At 45.0% G+C, this 24,446-nt stretch overlaps 1 protein-coding gene across 1 annotated transcript in view; it reads left to right on the forward strand.

Annotated features, from left to right (window-relative positions):
• The window catches only part of ALG6 (ALG6 alpha-1,3-glucosyltransferase), a 56,152-nt gene that overhangs the window by 24,260 nt on the left and 7,446 nt on the right, over window positions 1–24,446 (forward strand). The window contains 9 exon segments of the mRNA XM_020993036.2: window positions 2,559–2,648; window positions 4,350–4,438; window positions 12,665–12,747; window positions 13,371–13,435; window positions 17,304–17,489; window positions 21,273–21,294; window positions 21,297–21,413; window positions 23,050–23,135; window positions 24,255–24,339. Of these exon segments, the coding sequence (XP_020848695.2) occupies window positions 2,559–2,648; window positions 4,350–4,438; window positions 12,665–12,747; window positions 13,371–13,435; window positions 17,304–17,489; window positions 21,273–21,294; window positions 21,297–21,413; window positions 23,050–23,135; window positions 24,255–24,339 (823 nt within the window).

Here is a 24,446-nt window from a genome sequence, read left to right on the forward strand (position 1 = left end):
CAGCACCCAGTGATCCCAGGTGGGATGGCACCCCCACACCACAAGCCCCGTTGGCAGCCCCTGCAGTCCTCACCATGGCCAGCCGCCGGGTGTGGGCAGGGAAGCCAGAGCTCCACAGGAAGACGGCACCCTCTCAGGCTGCTGGTCTCAGCTTGGCCTGGTCCCCCATGTGCCTCTGAAGATGCCGTCGTTCCTATACTGCCAGCCTTGCTCCCCGGGAGCCATTGCTGCTGAAGCCCCCAGAGTCCTTGGCACAAGTAAGTGGTTCAGCAGTGCCGGTAGATGGGAATGACACTGCAGAAGACGCATCAGCTTTGGCTTTCCCGTGCTGTAGATCTTTCCATCCGCCTAGCAGCCGGACCCTCCTGGGGTAGAGAGTGAGCTTCCTGAGGCCAGGGACAGTCTAGCCTTCTCTTTGTCTCTCTAGAGCTCATCCCAGTGCTTGGCCTATAGACAGCACCTAGCTTTTCATCATCTGTTCTTCATCCCACCATCCCCTGCTGCTTCAAAGGCGTGAGCCCAGAGGAGGTTTGCCTGAGCTGTGGCCTCTGCTGCTGTTTAAACTGTGGCCATTCTTATCACTTGATAATTAGCAACTAAAGTGGTTGTAGTAGAGTAAGAGGAACTCTTACTCGGATTTGCAGAATATTAAAGTTCATTTACAAGAGTAAATAGTATCAACATGAACAATTTTGAATGGTGAACTCAGGAACAGAGATGCAGCTTAAAGAAATGTGATTTATTATCAGTTCATAAGATAGTTCAGGTGGCTTATGAGGAATTCAAGAAATATCATTGATTGTAATCAAAGTCCCATGTTCTGCATTTGAGTGGATGGCCTGGAAAAGCCAAGAACACGCCTCCTGGCGGTTATGAAAGACAGTCAGAGGGGCTGATCTCTTCTTTTGGTAACTTACTTTCTTGAAAAAAAGTCTTTTATCTAGTAGAGATGGTGTTAGTTTAAATGCTCAAAATTACCCTGCAGAAATCCCTTTCCCCTTTATTTTTCGTATTGTTTTGTATGAGGAGAGCGTTGGTGCTGCGGGGGTGTCTAAAATGTGTCTTACTTTTGCAAACATCACATTTTGCACATGCTTCATTTAAAGTAGTGAGACCCTTAACGTTTATTCAGTGGTGATGATACATTTGTTAGGGAACAAAAGAGAAGACTGTTTCTAGTCCACTCCACTTGCTTTAATTCTGTTCTTTTTGTGGTAGAACGTACTTACAATGTACTAAAGCTACCTAGTTTCACTGATGCTTTTCCCCTTGCAACCAAAGTGTATGCAGAGTTTTCTTGCATATCTTGTACAATGGATAGAATGCAGACTCTGTATTCAAATCCTGCCCCAGGCATATACTGTATGTGTGACTTAACTCTGGATCTCAGTTTCCTCATCTGCAGAACTCTTTAAAATAACTCTTTAAATAAAATCTATTTATTATCCACAAATATTTCTAAAGGCTCTATTGTGTGTATTGTGCTAGGCTCTGCTGAAATATAATAAATAGATCTTTTCCCTGGGGAAAGTTTATAATCTAACCAGATTAATAGAGCAATATAATGGAGAATGATAAATAAAGTTAATAATAACAATGATAATAATAGCACTTATATAGTGGTTTGGGGTTTGCAAAGTGCTTTTCCAATATCTCACGTGATACTCATGAGAGACAGGTACTATTATTATCCCCATTTTTACAGATGAAGAAACTGAGGCATAGAGTGCTCAGGGGCACGCAGCCTCGGTATCTAAGGCCAGACTTAAACGCAGGTCTTCTGACTCTGGCCATTGCGTCACCCAGTAGGTATTAACTGCGGAGGGTACACCTCCTCCCAGTCTCTCAGGCTCCCAATGTAGGAGTCATCCCAGGCTTCTCACTGTGTCTCTATCTCCGCTACGCCCCCTTCTCTCCTCTGACGCGGCCCCTGCCCTGGTGCAGACCCTCATCCCCTCATGCCTGGACTGTGGCAGTCACTGCTGGGGGGTCTGCCTGCCTTCAGCCTCCCAATTCCAGTCCCTCCTCTGTTCAGTCACTCAAGTGCTTTTCCTAAAGCTCAGGTCTGATCGTGTCACCCCCTACTTAGTAAACCGTGGTGGCTCCCTATTGCTTCAAGGATCAAACTGCAAATCCTCACTCTGGCATTCAAAGTCCTTCATCACCTGCCCCCTTGTACTGCTCCAGTCTTCTCCCACCTCACTTTTTGACCCTGGGACACCGGCCTCCAGGCTGTTCGACCAGTGAGACCTTCCATGTCTCAGGTCTGGGAGTTCTCTCTAGCCGCCCACGCGCCCCCCCCCTGCCCCAAGCCCCTACCCCCATTGTGACTGTGTAACGAAGTGCTGTTGCTAGCATGTGTTTAAGATGGATTTTACACAGCTTTGGGGAAAAAATAGATTTGAGTAGACAGAAATGTTTGTGACAAACTCATTTTGTGTTGTGTAGCATAATTGAGCAGTTTGCTTTATTTGAAATGAAATAAAATGAGATACTGAATTCTTTGTAGATTTCTTCTCACAAACATTGGTTAATAAATGTGTTTTCTTATTTTTCAGGTACTTCAATAGCAGTGATAACAATTTACAGTACTGGGGTCTAGACTATCCACCTCTCACAGCCTACCACAGTCTTTTATGTGCCTATGTGTAAGTTATTCATCCTGAACAGGGTACTCCCAGGAGCTAGCATTTACATAGACTTTAAGGTTTGCAAAGTCCTTTTCAAATATTTTATCATATGATCTTCACAGCTGTCCAGGGATGTAGGTGCTATTATGCCCATTTTATAGATGAGGAAACTGAGGCAGGCAGCAGTTAGATGACTTGCCCAGGGTCACCCATGTGGTAAATGTCGGAGGTCACATTTGACCTCAGGTCTTCCTGACTCCAGGCCCACCGCTCTGGGTGCCATGGCGCTCCCTAGCTGCCGTGGACTTCTTACGGTGATGCTAAGAAGCCTTTTGTTGTAGAGAGAGAGAACACTGGGGTGCCTCACAGTTTTGAGAGAGAAGCATTACTGTACTGTTACTAAGTCACATCTTATCCAGTGGCTATGCTCCCCATCATTCCATGTGTATTGGAGGATTGAAGGTCAGGGTGATCAGATTTGGGTGGTTACTTTCTTATCATTTGTGGAGTATTATAACTACTTAATAAGAGTAGATTGTTGGGAGGACTTCTGGCTTCTTTGGCACACATGCTCTGAATAAATATAAGCTAATAATCTAGCTTTTCCCACAAAGCAAAAATGTCAGTTTTCACTCATAATGGTTTTTGGACAATGTAATAGAAGTAGCGTGTGTCATTTGTTGGCTAGGAAAGTTTGCTTTGTGGATTTCAGAGTAACAGAAAAAGATATATTCAGACAGCAGGCTGTTTTGGTGGAAACCAGAGTTCCTGTAGCATCCTAATACTCTCTCACTTGGAAATGGGATTGTAATGACTTCCCTAGTTTACAATTTGACATGGAGTTCATCAAAGACTTCAGATTTTGGATTTCAAGGCAGATTTGTGGTGGCGTTCAGTATGTCGGACAAAGCAGACACAGCGTCTGCCCAACGTCCATGCATGGACATGTGTCAGTCTGTCTGTTTTGACAGTTTCCCACTTTTGAAAAAATTAGTGAGATATTCTGACTTGCTGTGCTATGCAGAGGGGTGATAGTGAGGACGTAAGTCTAGCCGTTCACAGCCTGTCTTACGTCTTTTCCTCTTTTCTCCATTCACTTGGCCACAAGTCTGAGCCAGACGCTCATTTGCTGTCAGCTGGACTCTTGCGGTAACCTCCCCAGCATGCGCTCCGCTGCCAGAGTGGTCACACCCAGCCACGAGCCTCCTGGTAAAGAAGGCACATGCTGTCCCAGGTTTTGCAACTTACAGTCCTTGAGTCTGACCCTTGGGCATCTTTCCAGACTCATCTCCCACAACCCCCTCCTCCCCCCACACACACTCTAGCCAAGGAATGTCAGTGGCATTTAGGCCTCCTGACTCCAAACCCAGCCCTTGGCCTGCAGCGCCTCTCAGGGTGGCTGGTAAGTCTTAAAATAGGTCTTAGGTGAACCCCCGATTTGCACACCTTGTGGGAGCTCAGTAAGTGGGTTTGATGACAGCCCAGGCAGGCCCTGCTCTTCAGGCCCTGCAGCCGCTCTGCTTTAAAGCCCAGTTGGTTTCCCAGTTGTTACCATTTGAAGAATTTAAGTCAAAGCAAAATGTCTTCAGTGAGCATGTGGCCTTGTAACAAAGTGGCTTCTTCTGAGCATAAGCTCAAATGCACTTAGTGTGAAGAGTGATAGAGGAGAGAAGTTCAGTGCCCATCTTGGCTTAAGCCCCTCCATGTTTTCTTTTATAGGGCAGAGTTTGTCAATCCAGACTGGGTCGCTCTCCACACATCCCGGGGTTATGAGAGTGATCAGCACAAGTTATTCATGCGTTCAACAGGTAGGAAAATGCTGTACTTTGAATTTAAAGGGGGGAAGGGGGAGGGAAGAAGCATTCGCGTAGCCCCTGCTGTGTGCCAGACACTGTACCAAGCACTTACAAATATTACCTCATTGGATCCTCACAGCAGTCCTTTGGAGTAGGTATTCCTGTTATCCCCAGTTTACAGTTTAGGAAACTGAGGCAAACAGGTGAAGTGACTTGCCCACGGTCAGTAGATAGTAAGTGTCTGAGGCTGGATTTGAACTCAGGTCTTCCTGACTCCAGAACTAGCACTATATTCCTTGCACTACCTAGATGCCACTATAACTCAGTACATTTTATTTTTCTCATTTTGCAAACATTAACAAAGGTAAAATTATTTTCTCACATATTTGTGGGTGGTTTTTTTTTGTTATAGTGGAGTCACATCTTATACAGGGGCTAGATTCTGAAGTCAGTAGATAAAGAGAAAATCGTGTGTAGTCAGAATTACCTTTGAATATCCCGTCATTTGCCTGCAGAGTACAGTACAGTATCTTTAAGCTGTGCCTACAACTGAAAAAGGAGGTTAGTGTTTCTTTGAAACGGGGATTCTTGACCATTTTGGTGTCCTGGACCACTTTGGCAGGCTGGCCAGGCCTTAGAATGTCCCTCCAGTCCTTCTCAGAGGAATGCTTTTTAATGCATTAAACAAAAATAATATATAGGACTATAAAGGGAACCAATTATATTTTAAATGTTATTAAAATATTTTTTAAAAAGGAACTTATGGACCCTAGGTTAAGAATCCCTCCTAAAAGCAGGCATCTGTGTCAGAGAGCAAATGAATCTCATGTGGTTGTGATGGAAGTAATTGATGTACATTTTATTTTTAATTCTATCCAGCTAAGCTTTTGACCAGGAGAGAGTCAGGACTCAGGACTTCCACTTGAATAGAAGAAAACAGAACAGGTCAGGACAGAGGATTAGGGCGGTCTGTGCTCTCAAAGGGATGTCACACAGGTGCTTACACGGCCACAAAATGCTTCCTTCTTCCTGCTTCACTGGGTGGTCAGAGAGAGCCCAGCAGGGAGGCCAGCTCAGGCCATGCCTCTCAGTAGTTCTGCCTGTCTGAGGAGAGGGACTAGACTGCAGGTGGGGACGCTTCAAGGGTCCCACCCAGGAGATCGATCGAGAAGGGCACCGGGCGCTGGGTGAGTCCGAGGCCTGGTCATACTTCCCCATGGGGGCCTGTAGCAGCTGCATGATTTACATAATTCTCATTCTTGTAAGTTAAATGCAGTGGGAGATAGTGCCACTGAATACACCAGTATGGTGATCCCATATTTATTTATCCTTGACCAATCCTGAATTGATCTTAAATCAGATACGATGGAATAGAAGGGAAAATGGGAACAAGCCCAAGAGAAGAGGCTGTTCGGTACAGGTCAGCATTTCAGAGCGAATATGGCAGTGCAAATAAATGATGGTTGTATAAACAGAGTTCTCCTGGCTTGGGTAGTGCTTCTTATTCTAATTCCAAATGATTTTTATTCTGCAAAGCATGACTCTGTGTTCTTTATTTCTTAAAATTATTTTTAAAAGTTATATACTATTTATTTTAACATTTTTAAAAATTTTGAGTTCCTAATTCTCTCCTTGCCTCTCCCATCCATTAGCTAAACCTTCCATGGTTGATTGTCATTGTAATGCTCACTTCGCTTCATGTCAGTTCATACAAGTCTTTCCAAGTTTTTCTGAGGGCGTCCTTCTTAAGAAAGCTCGTCCTTTCTTACAGCACAGTAGCATTCCCTCATAGGCGCATGGCACAGCTTGTTCAGTCGTTCCCCAGCTGATGGGCAGCCCCTCAGTTTCCAGTCCTTAGCCACTACTGAACGAGCTGCTCTAAATAGTTTTGTACATGTGGGTCCTTTTCCTTTTGGTTTTTTGTCTCTGAGATATAGACCCTTTCAGAGTGAGATTCCTGGGTCAAAGAGTAGGAGCAGTTTGATGGCCCTTTGGGCAGAGTTCCAGATCATTCTCTAGAATCCAGCCCATCTTTTCAGCTTGTTACTTCTCTTTCTGCACTGAGCGCGCCGTCGTGGTACTGTCAGTGTGAGATGTTGGTCTCTACCTAGATTCTGCCAGACCGCTTTTCAGGTTTCCCAGCAGTTCTGGGCAGACTGTGAGTTCTTGCCTCCAAATGTTGGATCTTTGGGTTCATCAAACACTAGATTATAATAGTCATTTACTACTGTATATGGTATACCTAATCTATTCCACTGATCCACCGCTGTGTTTCTTAGCCAGGACCAGATTGTTTTGGTGATGACTACTTTGTGATGTAGGTTGAGATCCGGTCCTGCTAGGCTGCCTTCCTTAGCATTTTTTTCATTGATTCTCTTGATATTCTTTTCTTTTCTTTCTTTCTTTTTTTTTTTTAAGGCAATTGGTGTTAAGTGACTTGCCCAGGGTCACAAGTGTCAAGTGTTTGCTCTGAGGTCTGATTTGAACTCAGGTCCTCCTGACTTCAGGGCTGGTGCTGTATCCATTGTGCCACCCAGCTGCCCCTTGATACTCTTAACCTTTTGTTTTTCCTACATGAATTGTGTTGTTATTTTTTCTAGTTGTGTGAAATAACTGTTAGTTTGATTGGTCTGGCACTGAGTAAGTAATTTAGGTAGAGTTGTCATTTTTATTCCATTGGCTTGGTCTACCCTTGAGCAATGAATATTTCTCCAATTCTCCAATGTTTAGTCTGTTTTTATTTGTCTGAAAAGTGTTTTATTAATTGTTCATGCAGTTTCTGGGTTTGTCTTGGCAGGTAGACTTCCACGTATTTTATGTTGCCTGCAGTCATTTTAAGTGGCATTTCTCTTTCTGTCTCTTGCCACGGGGCTTTGTTGGTCGGATATGGAAATGCTGATGTTTACAGGGTTATTTTATGTTCCGCCACTTTGCTAGTGTTGTTCATGGTTTCGGCTAGGTTTTTCGTTGATTTTCTAGGGTTCTCTAAATACGCCGTCATACCATCCGCAGAGAGTGATCGTTTTGTTTCCTCATTGCCCAGTCTTACGCTTTCTGTTGATTCTTCTTGTCTCACTGCTGTCGCTCGCACTTCTAGTATAGTATGGAATAGTAGTGGTGATGGTGGACAGCCTCGCTCCATTCCCGACCTTACTGGGAAGACTTCGGGTGTATCTCCATTACAGGTAACGCCTGCTCTTGGTGTTACGTAGCCACTGTTTATCTTTTTAAGGAAAACTTCATCTGCTCCTGTGCTTTCTGTTGTTTCTTCTATAAAATGAAATGGGGGCTGTTTTCTGTCCCAAAGCTTTTTCTGCGTCTGTCAATGGAATCGTCTGATTTTTGTTGTTGATATGGTCAGTTATGCAGATAGTTTTCCTGATATTGAACCAGTTCTGCATTGCTGATACCAGTCCCCCCTGATCATAATATGTGGTCCTTGTGACATGTTGCTGCAATGTCCTTGCTAGGATCTTATTTAAAATTTTGCTTCAATATTCATTAAGGAAATTTGGCTATAGTTTTATTTCACTGTTTTTGTTCTCCCTGATTTAGTTATCAAGACTATATTTGTGTCATAGAAGGAATTTGGTAGACTTCTTTATTATTTTTTCAAATAGTTTATGTCATGTTGGAATTAATTGTTTTTTTAAATGCTTGGTAGAATTCACTTGTCAATCCATCTGGTCCTGGGGATTTTTTTCTTAGAGAGCTCATTTATGGCTTGTTCAATTTCTTTTTCCAAGATAGGGTTATTTAAGTGTTTTATTTATTCTCTATTAGCATGGACAGTTTATATTTTTGTAAATATTCATCTATTTTACTTACATTGTCAATTTTATTGGCATGTAATTGGTCAAAATAGCTCCTGCTAATTTTTTTAAATTTCATCTTCGTTCGTGGTACATTTACCTTTTTCATTTTTGATACTGGCAATTTGGGTTTTTTCTTTCTTTTTTAAAATCAAATTAAATCGCTTTCTATTTTATTTATTAGTTCAGTGGTTTTTTTACTTTCAATTTTATTAATCTCTCCTTTGATTTTCAGGATTTCTGTTTTGGTGTTTAATTGAGGATTTTTAATTTGTTCTTTTTCTGGTTTTTTAAATTGCATCCCCAGTCCAATGATCTCTCTTTCTTTCACCGATGTAAGCATTTAGAGAAATAAATTTCCCCCTAAGCACCGTTGTGGCCGCACCTGTGTGTTTGGGTCTGGTGTCTCCTTGTTGTCATTATCTTTAATGACGTTATTGTTGCTGTTCTTTGACCCACTAATTCTTTAGGATTATGTTATTTAGTTTCTAATCAGTTTTTAAATATATGCTGCAAAGGCCCTTTTATTGAATGTTATTTTTCATTACATTATGGCCCAGAAAAAGGGCATTTAATATTTCTGCTTTTTTGCCTTTGTTTATAAGGTTTTTAGGATTTAATCCATGGCCAGTTTTTGTGAAGGTGTCATGAACAGCTGAGAAAAAGATAGACTCCTTTTTATTCCCATTCAGTTTTCCCTAGAGGTCCATCATATCTAACTTTTCTAAAATTCTGTTTTCTTAAATTTTTTTCCTATTTATTTTATGGTTAGATTTATCTAGTTCTGAAAGTTGGGGTTCCTCACAAGTATAGCTTTACTATTTTCTTTTGTAATTCATTTAACTTTTCCTTTAAAAAATTGGATGCTTTGCCATTTGCTACATATATATTTAGTATTGACATGACTTCATTTTCTGTAGGGCCTTTTAGAAAGATGTTGTTTTCCTGCTTATCTCCTTTAATTAGGTTTGGTTTTGGTTTTTCTTCATCCGAGATCATGATTCCCACCTCATTAAAGCATAACAGATTCTGCTGCCACACCCTATTCTAGCTGTGTGATTCTTTCTGCTTTACCTGTGATTCTTTTAAGCAGCATATTGTTGGGTTCTGGTTTCTAATCCACTTCTGTTTTATGGATGAATTCATTCCATGCGTATTCACAGTTCGGATCACCAACCCTCCTGTTTGCTTCTGTCTCTTTTTCTCTCTCTCTTTTGACCCTGTTCCTCCTCAGAAGTCTCTTTTGCTTGTGACTCCTGCCTCCCTTAATCCTTCTTCCTCTTACCAGTGCTCTTTGCCCCCTTTTCCTCCTGCTTCCTTGAGTGTGTATATGTATCCTTCCCCCTTTGAACCGTTCAGATGGTGGTGAGGTTGAAGCATTGCCCCATTTTCCTCTCTACTGTAAAAGCTCTTCCTTGTGTATCTCTTCTGTGTGAGATAATTTTCCCCATTCTTCCACCGGCTCCCAGTGCATCCCTTTTTCTCACTTGTCCATTTAAAAGATTTTTTTTTGAGATCATCTCAACATAACTGAACCACACCCAGCCCTCTGTCTACATATAGGCTCCTTTTAACTGTCCTAATTATGATAAGTTCTTAGAAATTACTGTGTCATCTTCCCATATAGGAATGTAAACAGATTTATCATTATGATCTTACCTATTTATACTTCTTTTGAGTCTTGTATTTGAAAGTCAGATTTTCTGTTCAGCTCTTGTCTTTTCATCAGGAATGCTCAAAAATCCTCTCTTTCATTAAATATCCCTTTTCCCCCCTGCACCCTTAAAGGATTACACTCAGTTTAGCTGGGTAGGTTATTCTTAGCTTTCTTCCTCCTTTATTGTGGTAGCTATATTCTGATATAGCTCCATGGTATTTCAGTGGTTTCTTTCTGGCTTGCTTGAAATATTTTTCCTTATTGTGGGAGCTCTGAAATTTGGTTATGATACTCTTGGGAGTTCTCACTTTGAGATCTCTTTCAGGAGATGGCTGGTGGATTCTTTCAGTTTCTCATTTTACCTTCTGGTTCTAAGCTGTCAGGGTAATATCTAGTGTCTTTCTTTGATGATGACTTTCACGTTGTCCAGTAATTCTGAAATTGTCTCTCATTAATCTGTTTTCCAGGTCAGATGTTTTATAATTTTTTTCCCCATTCTTTTGACTTTGTTTTATTGTTTCTTGATGTCTCATGGAGTCATTGGCTTTCACTTACTCAATTCTGATCTTAAAAGAATTATTCTCTTCCATGATGTTTTGTACCTCTTTTGCACATTTGACCAGGTCTGCTTTATAAGGTGTTATTTTTTTCATTATTCTTTTTTTTTTTTTTTGCCTCTTTTACCAAGCCCTTAATTATTGTTTCATGATTTTCTTCCCTTGCTCTCACTTCTTTTCCTGATTTTTCCTGTACCACCCTTGTTTGATTTTTAAAATCATTTTTTGGCTCTTTCTTTAACTCTTCCAGGAATCCGTGTTGGTCTTATTTCTAATTTGCATTTTTCTTTGAGGCTTTGTATGTAGCTATTTTCAAGGAAGTTTCTTCTGAGTTTGTGTCTTGCTCTTCCCTGTCACCATAGTAGCTTTTTATGGTCAGATTCTTTTGTTTGCTCCTTTTTCCAGCCTGTTTCTTGAGTTTGACTTTTATGTTAAAGTTGGGCTCTGCTCACTGTGGGGTGGGGTGGGGTGGGGTAGGGGCATGGCAGGGAGGCAGTGTTCTAAGCTTCAGGCTTTCTCACCCTGCTGTTTTTCACAGCCAGTTCTGGGGGTCTGTATGTTTTTGGTAATCTGGGGAGAGGTGTGGTCACTGCTCCCTTGGTCTGCGCTGTGGTCTTTACCTAGGAAGGGCCCTGCTCCCCTGCAGTTGCAGGTGCTAGCATGCCTTTGTGCTCTAGAACTCTGACCTGAAACTGTGAATGAAGTTATCAGGCAGCAGCGGGTCCTGCGCCCACTGCCCGCCCAGGGCCCTCTGTAATCTCTTTCTGATCAGTTATCTGACACCCTGGGAGTCTCTGGACTGAGCGTTCCCAAAGGGGCTGCTGCCGCCGTTACCGCCAAGGCCCCCCCAGTGGTGTTGCTGCCTTGTGCGCTAGAAAGATGTCTCCCTCTTGTCTCTGCTGCTTCATCATTTGAGTTGAGTGGGCAGGGAATGTTGGGAGAGCTCAGCTGAGTGTTTCCTCTGTGCCGCCATCTTGGCTTTTTCTGCTCTCCATGTTCTTTGAAGCAGTATAATGGCATTTCTCTAAAACGCACAATTCAGACTGTTGTTTTGAGAGGTCTTTACTGTGGTCATGTGGCAAATTAAGGTCTGTTTCCTTCTCATTACCAAAGAGTGTTTGCTACAAATGCACCTGCATGATTGTGTTCGCTCATTTTCTGACCTGAAAAAAAGGATGAGGACCCACTCTGTAATGGCAGCCAGCATTTGTGCTGTGCTGTAGCTGTGCCTAGACTTGTGCGTGCGTTCTCCCCTGTGATCCTCACAACGCCCCAGCAGTGGATTGTTCTCATCCCCATTTGACCAGTAAAGAAGCCTCATAAGGCCCATCGTTACACAGCTATCGCAGGTCTAAGGAGGATTGAGACGCGGCTCTTCCTCCCTCCAAGTTTAGAGATCTCTTCGCTCTGCCTTGCTGCTTTTCTCTTTGTGTGAGCTGTCCAAAACATTTAAGGAACCTTAAGCTGCCCTGTGGGGTCATCATTGTCAACAGAAGCTTGGAGCATCATACTTGTTGTCACCTTCTAACTATAGCATTGGGTGGGTTGGGTGGATCCAGGAAGTTCGCACCCTCCATAGAGTCTGTAGCTCTCCTGCCTGGCCATCAGACAGTGAAGAAGGCCAGGAGCTTTGGTGTTCATGGTTCTGGTGGAGGTTGTGATGCTTTTGTAAATTCAGCTAATGGTTATCACATGCCTGCCATGTTCCCTGGGGAGTTTGTGAGCAGAAGAAGGGGCGGGGAGCTACGGCTGGTGGGGGGGCCCTGCTGGGAGGCTGCTTCCTCAGGCCTGTAGCTGCAGGTGGGGGCAGCCTTTCTGCCCATGGCTCTGTCTGCCTCTGACGAGTTTACCTGTTCTTGCTACGGTATCCTGTTAGATGTTTTACACTTTCATGTGGTCATATGTACCATTTCACGTGGCATGCCGTGTTGGCATTCCTCTGTCTTGCCAGAAGCAGCCAATTACATTAGAAGACAGGGTTGTTATTTTTTCCTCTACTCTCTCTGTGCTGCTTTTGAAGGGGGACTTTGGAGGAAGTGTGTGCGTCCATCTGTGTGAGGTGACAAGCAGCAGTGGAGGAGAGAGGCGCCCGTCAGCAGTGGGGGACCCCTCGGTGTACTTCCTGGGCGGGGTCCAGGGTGGCAGGATGGAGGGGGGAGCTAGCCGAGACTGAGGGCGGACCCTCATGAACTGTTAACCTTTTGTCTTTCAGTTTTTATTGCCGATTTGGTGATTTACATACCTGCCGTTGTTTTGTACTGTTGTTATCTGAAAGAAACTTCACCCAGAAAGAAGGCAAGTATCCAAATAATTGAGTTCACATTCATCTTCTTGTGCAAGTACGTTCCTCATTGGCTTAAGTGTGGAGGAAGCTGAAGAACAAAGTCGTTCACGCCACTTGGGATTCAGATAAACTTGTTGGAGGACTGCTCTGTCTCCTATTCAAGACTTTCCAGTCAGAAGACCCTCACTCACTGTGCCACAGTTATCTTTATGTCCTTCGGTAACAGTAACAAGATGAGCTAGATTTGGGGGACTCTGTGCCCCCGTCGCCGTTAGTGCTGCGTGAGCACGCTGTGCCCGACGCAGGCCCCGTGCAGAGATTTGGAAGGAGACGTGTTCCGGGTGTCCCTCTTCCTCTTTAAGAGCCTTCCTTCACCAGGAGGACAGGTGGCCCCTAGGATCTCCCCCATTCTTCTGGGCCCCAGCACTGGGGCTGCTCCTCCAGAGCCCTGACCTTTCCCTTGGAGGACAGTGCATTACTAGGCAGCCCTTTGACTTCAGGGCTAGGCAGAAAAGAAGCTTTGGATAGCTAGGGGGGAAAGTAGCCCCTAAGGGCTCAAGACCGCAGTGTATGGGCCACCCTGCTTCATTTGGTCCAGAGATTCATTTTTGCCTTGCACTGTTTTTCTCTCTAGATTGCGAGTGCCTTTTGCATATTGCTGTATCCAGGTCTTCTTCTGATTGACTATGGACATTTTCAGTATCCTTTACAAACTTAGAAGTGAAATGTTTACTTTGCTCATTCTGAACTTGACGCTTAAATAGTGGAGCACCTTGTGCTATCTTGATGCTATGCGAATTTCTGTTTTGATAGTGTTTGGTAGTGTTCTTGCTTAAAGAAATTTGTCATACGCACCAAGAATGGAGCATTTTCTTGCTGTTGTGGGGTTCTGAGGAATTAAAAGGGCTGTGTTTTCATGCCTGTCTGGCCTGGAAGGAAAACAGTGGCAGGGTCTTAGCTGCCTCTAGGAAGGGTGTGGCGCCCACACATGTAAGTGAATGACAACCAGAGAATCGCTTACTTGGGCTTATCAAGCAGCCAGCAGGGTGTGAGAATGAGGCAGATGTCCATGCTGTCTCCTTTGAAGTGCTAAAGGAAAGCCCACCTACAACATGACTCAGATCTCTGCAGACCCAAGTGGCTGTGCTGATAACCAGAAGCGCTCAAACGAAAAACAGCAGAAAGCCCGCTTCTGAGGCATGTGCATGGTGTCTGGTGTGTCTAGAGTTACTGTCCCCATCTGTCCAAAGAAAAACCCATAATGCACAGCAACGTGATTGCTTCATTAACAGCTTCTCCTTCTGAAGCCAGTTTGTTTGAGTTGTAATGAAATTAATATGCGTATCTGTCAAAGGACATGCAAAAGACACTCACTTCTCTTGTTGGGTTATCCCTTTCTCTGTTATGTCTGCCTTCCCACTGCAGCATGGCAGGTTCCTGCCATCACTAGATGCTGTTCTCTTAGCACATTTCAGTCGCTGTAAACGTTTAGCAGGCACCTGAAGCAACATTTCTTAAGGACACTGACTTGGGGGGCAGCGGGCAGCATTGTGATGGAAGCGTTCACTGACTTGGGAGCTTAGCATCAGGCAGGGAATCTGACCTTCCCCCAGAGAAGTCATTGCTCAGCGCTGTAGAGGAAGGGGGAGATCCCAGGGCTGGGGAACACAGAGCGGGATGTAAAGAGCCGCTATTGGAGTAGGGCTTGGAATGCTGAGTAGGTAGTGAAGGTCTGAGGGCTTGAGGGGGGAGATGGGAAAGGGAAGAGGTGCAGGGTGTTCCAGGCATCACGAACAGATACAAACAGTAGCTGAGCCAGAAGGGGAGGAGAGGGAAGGGACTGTGGTGAGGCTTTAGCTTGTGGAAGGCTTCAGTGCTACCAGGGAAGGAGGCAATAGGGAGCCACGGAAAGGTCCAAGAACGTGACCAAGTCTGTATTTAAAGAAGACGAGTCCCATGGTGACTGCAAGGAAGGGGTAGAAGTGGCTTGTGTAAGGGAGGTAGTGATCCAGCCCAGGGGCTTGGAGCAGAGTGAACGGGGCATGGGCCAGAGAGAAGAGCGTAAGGGCCGTGGGGGCTGGTGAGAGGAGGGGCGGAATCCAGAATGTGGGGGATTCGGCAACTGACCGAATGAAGAGGGGCTCGGTACTTGTAGGCCTGTTGGCTGCCTCCTCCCCCAGCTTCTCCATCCCCCTTGTCTGCTTATTCTCTGTGCCCTGATAGTGCGCATGGAGTGTTCCCGGCATGCGCCATCCAGAGGCGGGAGTGCAGACACCAGCCAGAATGTGGTAGGCATCCTCTTCTCTCTCCAGATTTTCATTCCTCTTCACTCCAGCTCTGTCCCCTGCTACAGCTGTAGGACCCCCATTCCGTGGTTAACAAACTGTCACTGATTCATAGCAAACCAAGGAGGATGTAGAGGGAACATTAGAGAGGTGTCAGAAAGTGTCTCAGCCTCCCAGAAAAATCCAGCTGTCGATGGCCCCCGGGTCCTGCGCTGAGGTGAGTCCTCACTGCCCCAGGGCACTTCTAATCCTAAATCGATTCTCAGCCCCCTAGATGAGCACAGCAGCTGCTCCAAGCCTCCGCTTTTTTTCCAAAGCCCCGCCCCATTTGATCTAAGGATCAGATGAGAGAATGCTTGTAAAGTACTTAGCATAGTGCGGGGCGCACATAGTAGGTACTTAATAAATGCCTGTTCCCTCCCTCCCTTCCTTTCTGCACTCCTTCACTCGATCTCATCTGTAGTGTCTTCCCCCTGTAAGCCTTCTGCATCCTTACTCCCATACATCAGAACTCTGCCTGCTACAAAAATGCGCTGGCTTTACACACTCCATTGGGTATGGAAATCTTTCTTACTCTACAGGAAAATAGAGGGGGCCGGAGACAGGAGAGAGGGGAGGGCAGATTGGGAGGGGGGTAATCAGAAGCAAACACTTCTGAGGAGGGACAGGGTCAAAAGAAAGAACAGAATAAATGGGGGGCAGAATAGGTTTAAGGAAAATAGAGTTAGTTTTTCACAACATGTCTACTACAGAAGTGCTTTGCATAACTGCACATGTATAACCTGTATTGAGTTGCTTGCCTTTTCAATGAGGGTGGGTGGGGAGGGAGGAAGGGAGAAAATTTGGAACCCAAAGTTTTAAAAACACATGTTCAAAAAAAATATTTTTACATGCAATGGGGAAATAAGAAATAGAAGAAATTGGGTACAGAAATCTATCCTGCCCTATAGGAAAATAGAAGGGGAACGGGATAAGAGAAGGGGAGGGAGAGACAGAAGGGAGGGCAGACTAGGGGAAGGGGTATTCAGAACGCATGCCATCTTGGGGTGGGGGGAGGGGTGAAATGGGGTGAAAATTTGGAACTCAAAATCTTGTGGAAGTGAATGTTGAAAACTAAAAATAAATTTAAAAAAACTTTTTAAAAAATGTGCTGGCTTGTGTCAGCTGGGCTCTTAATGCTATGTGGCAGTTCTTTTCATTTATCAGCACATTGAATTAAGTGATAAAGTATTAAGCTCTTCCTGTTAAGCACTGTGCTGTGTGCTAAGTGGTACAAAAATATAGACAGTCCTTGCCTTCAAGTAGCTTCTAATCTAACTGGGAGATGCTCTATACATGGGAGTATTGGCCAGGGAGGGGTGCTCTGGTTATGAACTTAGGGGTGATGGGCAGATAAGGAAATAGATTGACACACCTCTTCTAGGGAACATGGCAGAGGCATTTGATTCCAGAGCTAGATGGGGTAAAAAGCTTGGCCAGGGTGGTTGGAGAGACTGGCAAGAAGATGGACAGAGATGAGGGAGGGTGGGAAGCATAGCTGGGGCTTTTTGAAATAGGGGGCCCAGAGAGTCGGTCTCCCTTTAGGACAGTGGGCACCCAGGGTGGAGCTCTGGAGGTGAAAGGTTCACACCTTCAGGGCTTGGTCTCTGGTCTGGGCAGCAAAGCAAATGGCAAAACTATCAGAAGATGGCTGGGGCGTCAGGGGGAGCTCCGGAATCGAGCCTCAGAGGCCCCTGGTCCTGCAGCCCTCACCTTACAGATAAAACAAATCTGTGGCAGAAAAGTGCCACGAAAATACGGTGCACTTTGGTCATGACATTGGGCAGTGTTTTAATGCAGCGGCTTTATTGCTGTTAATTGAACGTACGTGTTCATTTGTTCTGGGGGATGGACTTGTAAGAGAAATCATTGTTTCTTTGTGCTTGAAAGGGTGCCTGTTCGGCAGACTTGTTTGTTTTCAAGATTTTAGCAGATTTAACATTCATTGATTCACTTGTCTCATTGCTATTATCTTAGGAAAAATTTCAGTTTACCAGTTGTAGCTCTTGTAATCCTGAACAAATCATGTGCTGTAACACTAGGTTTTACAGATCATGTTCCTTAATATTTTGTTTTTAAGTAATTACCACTATTGCTCTAATGACTAATTTCTGCTTAGGAAGAATTATATTTTAAAGAATATTTAATTTTTTAGAGTATTTTATTATATGTGAGAAATTGTCTGTGCAGTTCTAGATGTGCTTTTTGGCCTCTTGTGGAGCTTTTCCTTGATAGAGAAACACATATAATTGTGTGAGTCTCGGCTTGACTTTGTGGGCTGTTCTTGGCCTGTCTTATGACTGGGACATCCTAGGGTCTTTGGCATTTTGCCTGGCCTTAAATTACAAACAGATGGAACTTTACCATTCTTTGCCATTCTTTTGCTTTTTGCTAGGCAGATGTTTGAAGAAGGGCCTGAAAGGAAAGGGGTGAGTATGTTTTAAGTACTGGACTCCAGAAAATGCCTTCAGGAATACATTTGGTTGACTGTCCTCCAGGCCGGCCAGCCTGAGCTTCCTGTGATCATGGTTCCACGTCACCACAGCGTCCTGGCTGCCCGTCTTTGATTTCCTTCTCTTTGTCACTGGCCATCTTTCAGTGGAGTGCCCAGATTATCACATTGATGTGTCCAGTTTGCATTTTCATAGCTTGGTTATTTTGTCCTTCCTAGAATTCAGCAGATATTTCTTGATCTTCCTAAAGCCGGGTGAAATCTGACTGTGTCGACCCTGTAACCCCTACTCCGTAGATGCCAGTGGCTCCCTATGCCCTCCAGAATGCAGTACAGAGTGCTCAGAGCCCTCCATGATGTAGCCCCCTCCCCACCTTGGCAGTCTTTCTACACCTCCTCCCCACCCCCCACTTGTGGCTGTCCCGTGTTCCTGGATGTTCTCCTTCCTCATCTCCTCCACCTGGCTTCCCCAGCTTTCTTCAGGTCCCAGTGAAAGTCTCACCTTTGCAAGAAATCTTTTCCAATCCTGCTTAATTCTAGTGCCTTCCCCTGTTAATGATCTCCAATTTGTCCTGCCTGTAGCTTGTTTGTACGTCATTGTTTGCATGCCGTCTCCCTCCTAGGCCGTGAGCTCCTCGAGGGCAGAGACTGTCTTTTGCCTCCTTTGTATCGCCAGCACTTAGTCCAGGACCTGGCACACAGTGGACGCATAATCAGTGTTTATTGACTGACTAACTGTACTGAGTGAGCACCTGTTGCAGGTACACAGTCCTTGGCTTATTGGAACATTAGATTACCCAGTGTTGGGAGTGATTGTGAGACAACACAGCCTGTGTGATCTTTGGAGAAGTAGAACTATCGAGTGCTTGCACTGGCCGATGCCTCAGGTCCCCTGGTCTAGCCCCGTCAGTGCCTCTGTCAGCACCCCTGACGGTCTCTTCGTGACTGCTTCTGGCAACAAGGAGCTCATGCGCTCAGAAGGCAGCTCTTTCTTTCTTAGCCCTGATTGTTGGTCATTCCTTCTAGGGAGCTCAATCTGACACCACGTGCCTTTTCCCCGTCTTACTTTGACCTTTAGGTAACTGCACGGTGTTTCATTTCTCTTTGCCTATGACAACTTTTCTACTGTTTTCAGATCTCTTCTGTGTTTACTTAGATCTATGTTATTTTGATGACATTAAGCATCCCTTCAGTTCTTTGTCCAGTGGCATGATTCTGAGAATTCTCCCTCTTCTGGTTCCCTCTTAAAATGTAGCTCTCACTCTCATGCTTCTGCTAGAACGCCTCCCTCGCCTTCCCATGCATGATAGCCTGGCATCTTAGATTAACTTAGACTCCACCAAGGTTATCTGGGTCCTTGATGGAGTTGGTAAACCTCAGCCCTGCCGAAAGGTGCAGGCTTGCTACACGTGAGGAGTTGAATAGCGTCTGGACACAAGCCTGTCTTGCGCCATTCTTTTATCTCATCCCCACAATGCTCTCAGATGTCCATCTTTACATTTGCCCTTCTGCAACGTTTAACGTGCACCAGCCTGGCTCGTGCCCTTGTGTCTGACTGAGCAGGCCTTAGCTTCCTAAGGTGCTGGCCATCCTTGGATTCACCACTAGGTTTTTCTTTCTTGGCCTCAGTGAATGCTGATGTACCAGGTGACTGCCTGTGGCTGTAACTCTTCCTCCTTATCTTCTTTTTCCTTTCTCTTCTGCAGTCCAGCAGTCTTAGAGCATTTTGCCGTGTTGTCTACACCCAAGGTGGAACAGTAGCCTTGGCAGTTTCTCTTTAGCTCTCTGGTTCATTATCCGGTTGTCAGACTTTGTTCAGGCAGCTGACTTTGGGCCGGTTCTTGCCTCATGTACAGATGAGTCTAGCTTTTAACCAGTTAAATCCTGAGGCTACTGTAACAGGGTTTAGAAGAGACAGGGGAACAGGGTTTTCTAGGAATGGAGGACAGGTTTGTAAACTGAGGTTGGGACAGTGGAAGGAGGGAGTTTGGAGTGAATGAATCAGAATGATGGGAGGAGCACTGGAACCAAGCCCCCATTTCCATGGCTCAGTGCCAGCGCTCCCCCCATCCTGATTCATTCACTCCAGACTCCTCCTTGGGAATGGTGGCTGAGGGGAGGGGAATAAGCATTTTTTATGGACCTACTGTGTGCCAAATACTGTACAAAGTCCTTTACAGCTATGGTCTCATTTTGTAGTGGAAGGGGATAAGATCAAAGGTTAGGAAGGAGAGATTAGATTGAGGACTTGAGGAGGACTGAAGGAGCGCCCATCAAACGGTCTTAATCTTAGTCAAGTTGGAGGCTAAATCTTCTTCTGTACCTGTGGTGAGCAGCAGCCAGGCCTAGCCCAGGTTCCTAGTGATTGAAGTCAGTGTCATTTCATGATGTCAGGGAAACTTAGCAGCCTACAGACAGGCGAGGAGAAGCAGGTGGAATCACCTCATCATCTGACAGTGCCAGGGTCCTTACCTTGGACTGATGTGACTTCCCAGGTGACTGCGTCACGTTATCTCTGAATTCTAGTGGCTTTCTTCTTATCTGCCCAGTCCTTCCTTTTAGAATGAAGCTCAGAGGGATAGTTTTCCATATTATTTCCTCTCCCTGTTGAGAGAGAATATTGTCCAGAAAGCAAAGATTTGCTGCTCCGTCTGCAGTTCCAAAGATTAATGGCAGCTGTAGAAAGAGTCGAGTCCCTGCCATCACTCTAGCTTGCCAGTTTGTGAGCCAGACTGGGAAAGCATCAGCCCCATCCTCCACCTGCCTGGGCTGTCCACGGCATAGTCCCGTGGCATGCCTCCTTCTGTTTCATCAGCACAGCCCCCGCCAGGCAGGTTTTCATCTGTAATGGGGAGCTCTGTTCCCCCACCTTTCTGGGAGATGTTTCCTCCCTTTCTTTGCCATATTTCCGTCATGAATTCCATCTCTGAAGTGCTGTTATGTACCTCTGTACTCAACAAAAGTGAGTTTGAAATGTTAGGACACATCTCCTCTGTGTCAGCATGTGGACCTCCAAGTCCCTGCGGGGGCTTGTTCCTGACCTTCCCAGCTGTTTTCTTTGGTGAATCAGGGAGCGTTGCATTCACTGTTTGTCTTTCTTTGTTCCATCTATTTTTCTTCCATATTATTTAGTTTTTTAGTTAGACCTGGGCCTTATTCTTCCCCATAGGTTTCCAAGCCACATTGAGAAGAGAACACACTGAATTTGATGCATTGTTTTATTGGTGTATTGTTTGAGGGTGAGAGGCAGTGGACGTGGTTTAGTGGATTGAGAGCCGGTCTGAGAGCCAGGAAGGTCTGGGTTCGGTTGCCCCCTTTGACTCCTGGGCTCAGGGCTCAAGCAAGCAGCCTGTGTTGGCTGAGGGGATTTTCTCTTCAGAGAGGGCCCTTTACCAGCTAAGGTGCAGGTCCAGTCTCTGGGCCTTGCTGCTTGAATCTATTTGATAAAATTGTTTTTACATTGGTCGTGCTGTTATTCCTTCCTGCTGCCATTAGAGCTAAATGTTGGCCAGGGACGGACGTGCCCTTTGCGCCTGCGTTTTCATCAGATGGGACGTTGGTTGTTTCGGATTCAGAGGGGGGTTTCCTCCCCCAGAACCCTTCTCCTTTCACTCCCCCCCAGCCAGTTCCCACCTACAGTAACAGTGCTGATGCAGCATTCCTCTGCCATTTACGTTCTGTCCCTCGACTTTGCGTGTGGAGTAGAATGGGGAGCGAGCAGGAGGGTGATTTCTCCGCCCTGCTTGTCTTTCTGACCCAGGTTGTTGCTGCTCGTTAAACTCATCGCTGCTGTGCCGTGGTCGCTGCCTTTGCTGTCTGCTGGCTGCCTTTTTTTACGCAAGTGGAACAGACCGTGCAAGTGCTAAGAAGACTCTTCCCAGTTGGCCGGGGACTCTTTGAGGCATGTTTACTGACTTTCCTCCCAGCCCTTCCCTTGAGAAGCCTACCCCCTGACCTTTAGGAGTTTCATGTGGAAGACACGCAAGGGCTGGTAACTCGAGCTGGGCCCCTCCTGTACTCCCTCTTTGCCAGTTACTTAATCCAGATTTAACCCCGAGCTCAGCTGGCATCTTTTAGGACAGATATGAGAAGGTAATATTGATGCCATCATCAGATCCATATTTCAGGCCTACATTTTTCCACTGAAATGCATTCCATAGTAAATGACGGTGTCAGAAGATGTGGCTATAAAGTTAGCAGCTCCTCTGGAGAGAAGTTGGCATTCTTTTTGTTCTTCAGTCTAAGGACGCCACTTGGAAAACCTCAGAAACAATTAGTGGACAGTTTTATTGGCGCTAATTTTCACTGAAAACTTTGAACTGTAATTCCAATTTTATCAGTCTTCTTTGGTGTAGTATGTAAATAGTTCTAAGTGAAACTCAGTAATTAGGTTATACCAAAAGAATTTTCTCCAATGTAAAAAGGCTTTTAACTAAAGAGAAATCCAGCCCGCACATTCAGAGTTGGTCTCCTGAAACAAGTGCCAGTCAGAAGCCTGAGATGGTGTGTCCCTGAGAGCACTGACCCTGAAAATCTGTCACCTTTTGCTGCAGAGAAAAAGAAGTTTGAAAGGAATGCCATTTAAAGACCGATGTATGTTTAGAATTTTTTAAAAAAGTAGTTTTATCATATTTTAAAATATTTTTTACATGATCTAACCAATATTTTTAGGGAACCCAAGAAGGTGGGAGTTTGTACAGACACATGTATGCTTGTATGTTATTTTTACCTGCAGTTGACTCAGATAGGTTTTATGTTGAGCAGGAAATTATTTCCTTGGGCATTCATTTAAATAAATCAGATTAACTCTGTCAGCAGAGCCCACTAAGTGGAGGGTTGTGTGCCTCTCACCCGTTCTCTGACTCAGCTTCCATTTCTGAAATGGTAACAAATGCTGATGGTTAGAACATTTCTCGCTGGCATCTTAAGTGTTTGTTGGCCGGTGCTGCCTTCTAATCCTCGGTCAGCAGGAAGACCATCTCCTCTGTGGCTGCGTAGCCTGCTGGGGGGACGGCACGCTTGCTGGGCAAGTCGCTTTCTTGATGTCAGGCCTTCACAGCTGTGACTGAAGCAGCTGTGGAGAGGGTGGGTTTCGGGAGCATGAGAGCTGGGTTACAAATTTAATTTTGAAAGTGATCCTAGCACAACTGCTAACGTCTTCAACCTGCTTGATTTATTAGTAGTTAACTCTGGCATTGCTAGCAGTGAGTTAGGTTATTTTCCGTAAATTCAGGTGTATAATAACAGCATGTTGGAAAAATAGCTGGTTCAGAGTATTTCCAAAGAAAGTGATTTAAAGTATTCTATTTTAAAATTTTTGGTGACATCAACTGCCTGGGAGGCTGTGCAAGGAATTCTCGGCTATTTTAGGCACATTCTTTCCTAACCTTTCATTACGAACTGCACCTCAAAAGTCTGGAAGAAGTTGCCCCCTCTCCTTTACCTTAGGATAGAATACATGGGAAGATGAGCTTTACTAATTGTTAAAAATTTCTCTTAAATATAACAAAATCTAAAATGAACAATTCTCTTTTAAGGACAAAGTAGCCAATTTTTGGTGCAGTGTCAATGTCCTTCTGAAGATAAAGGACCTTCTTTCACCTCACACCCAGCTGATGTTCAGGTAGGAGTTCTTGCAGTAATTACTCGGTGTCCATAAGTGGCCTGGGGTCATCATCAGGGAATGACGTATTTTTCAGATAACTGAAGGCCTGACAGTGTTGTGTGTCAGCCGTTTGGATGAGAGAATTTCTGAAATGGACTGTTTGCCTTTAAAAAAAAAAAAGAAAGAATGAACCCGGACCCAATTTAGCCTCTGGACTGTGTCTTGGGCTCCAATGTATCGCCTGGAGCTTGGCCCCAGGAGAGCCAGGCGCCCTCAGCGCCCAGAGGGAGCTAGCTCCCTCCTGTCTGGAGTGGCTCAGGTCTGTGCTGACTTTCGTTTTTCCCCCTCTTTCCTCACTGCTGGCCAGCATTTCTTACTGCCTTTGGTACCGCTCAAAGAGACTAGGCCTTCTCCCTTCTAACTTGCTACTAGTGACCTGCTGTAGGTTGGGAGAGTGGATTAGCAAGGGGACGGCGGAATCTAATAATAATAATGACAACAACAGCGATAGCACATAGCGACCATTTCTATGGCACCTTCTGTGTGCCAGGCACCAGGCTAAGCGCTTTATGATTATTACATCACTTGACCCTTGACCCTTCGTGGTAGGTGCTATTATTATTATTTCCATTTTACAGTTAAGGAAACTGAAGCAGACAGAGATTGTCTAGGGTCTCACATCTAGAAAATGTCTGAGATGGATTTGAGCTCAGACCTTCCTGGTTCCAGGCCCAGCATTCTTTTGCCTGGTGCCACTGGCTGCCTCTATTACTGTTGTAGTTGTTATGTGCATAATTTATATATTCATCTGTCCATAATTTTAAATTTCTTAAGTTGAAAAATGTTTATAATAAAAAATTGCATGATGGGTTTTTTGGGGGGCACTGTGCTCAGTATTGGGGATACCAACACAGAGTGGGATATAGATGTGTGGTTAGGGTTCAGCACATACATAAATATGTATATGTAGAATAAACACTGGAAGGGGGAAGGAACAGTGATGGTAAGCCGAGGGAGCCTCAGAGAGGAGGTCAGAGGGTGCGTGCCAGGCCAGGGCAGAGGCCGTGGGATGGGAGGTGGGGTGCCATTTTGGGAGAATGAAGAACCTGCACAAACAAACCCTTTAAACTCTTCTAGCTTTGCATTGACGTTCCTGAGCCTGCTTCCTGCGTGTATAAAACTCACCCTTCAGCCCAGTCTCAGAGGCTTCAAATATGCTCTGGTAAGTTTTGTACGTCCTTAAAATAGGAGATTATCTCTTTTTCACACTCTCAGTGCTTTGGACTGGCTCATGAAGCAAACGGGCAGAACACGCTTTGTTCTCTAAGA

Source organism: Phascolarctos cinereus, unplaced genomic scaffold (assembly GCF_003287225.1).
Source record: "Phascolarctos cinereus isolate Bilbo 61053 unplaced genomic scaffold, phaCin_HiC Scaffold_5;HRSCAF=322, whole genome shotgun sequence".
Lineage (NCBI taxonomy): Eukaryota > Metazoa > Chordata > Mammalia > Diprotodontia > Phascolarctidae > Phascolarctos > Phascolarctos cinereus.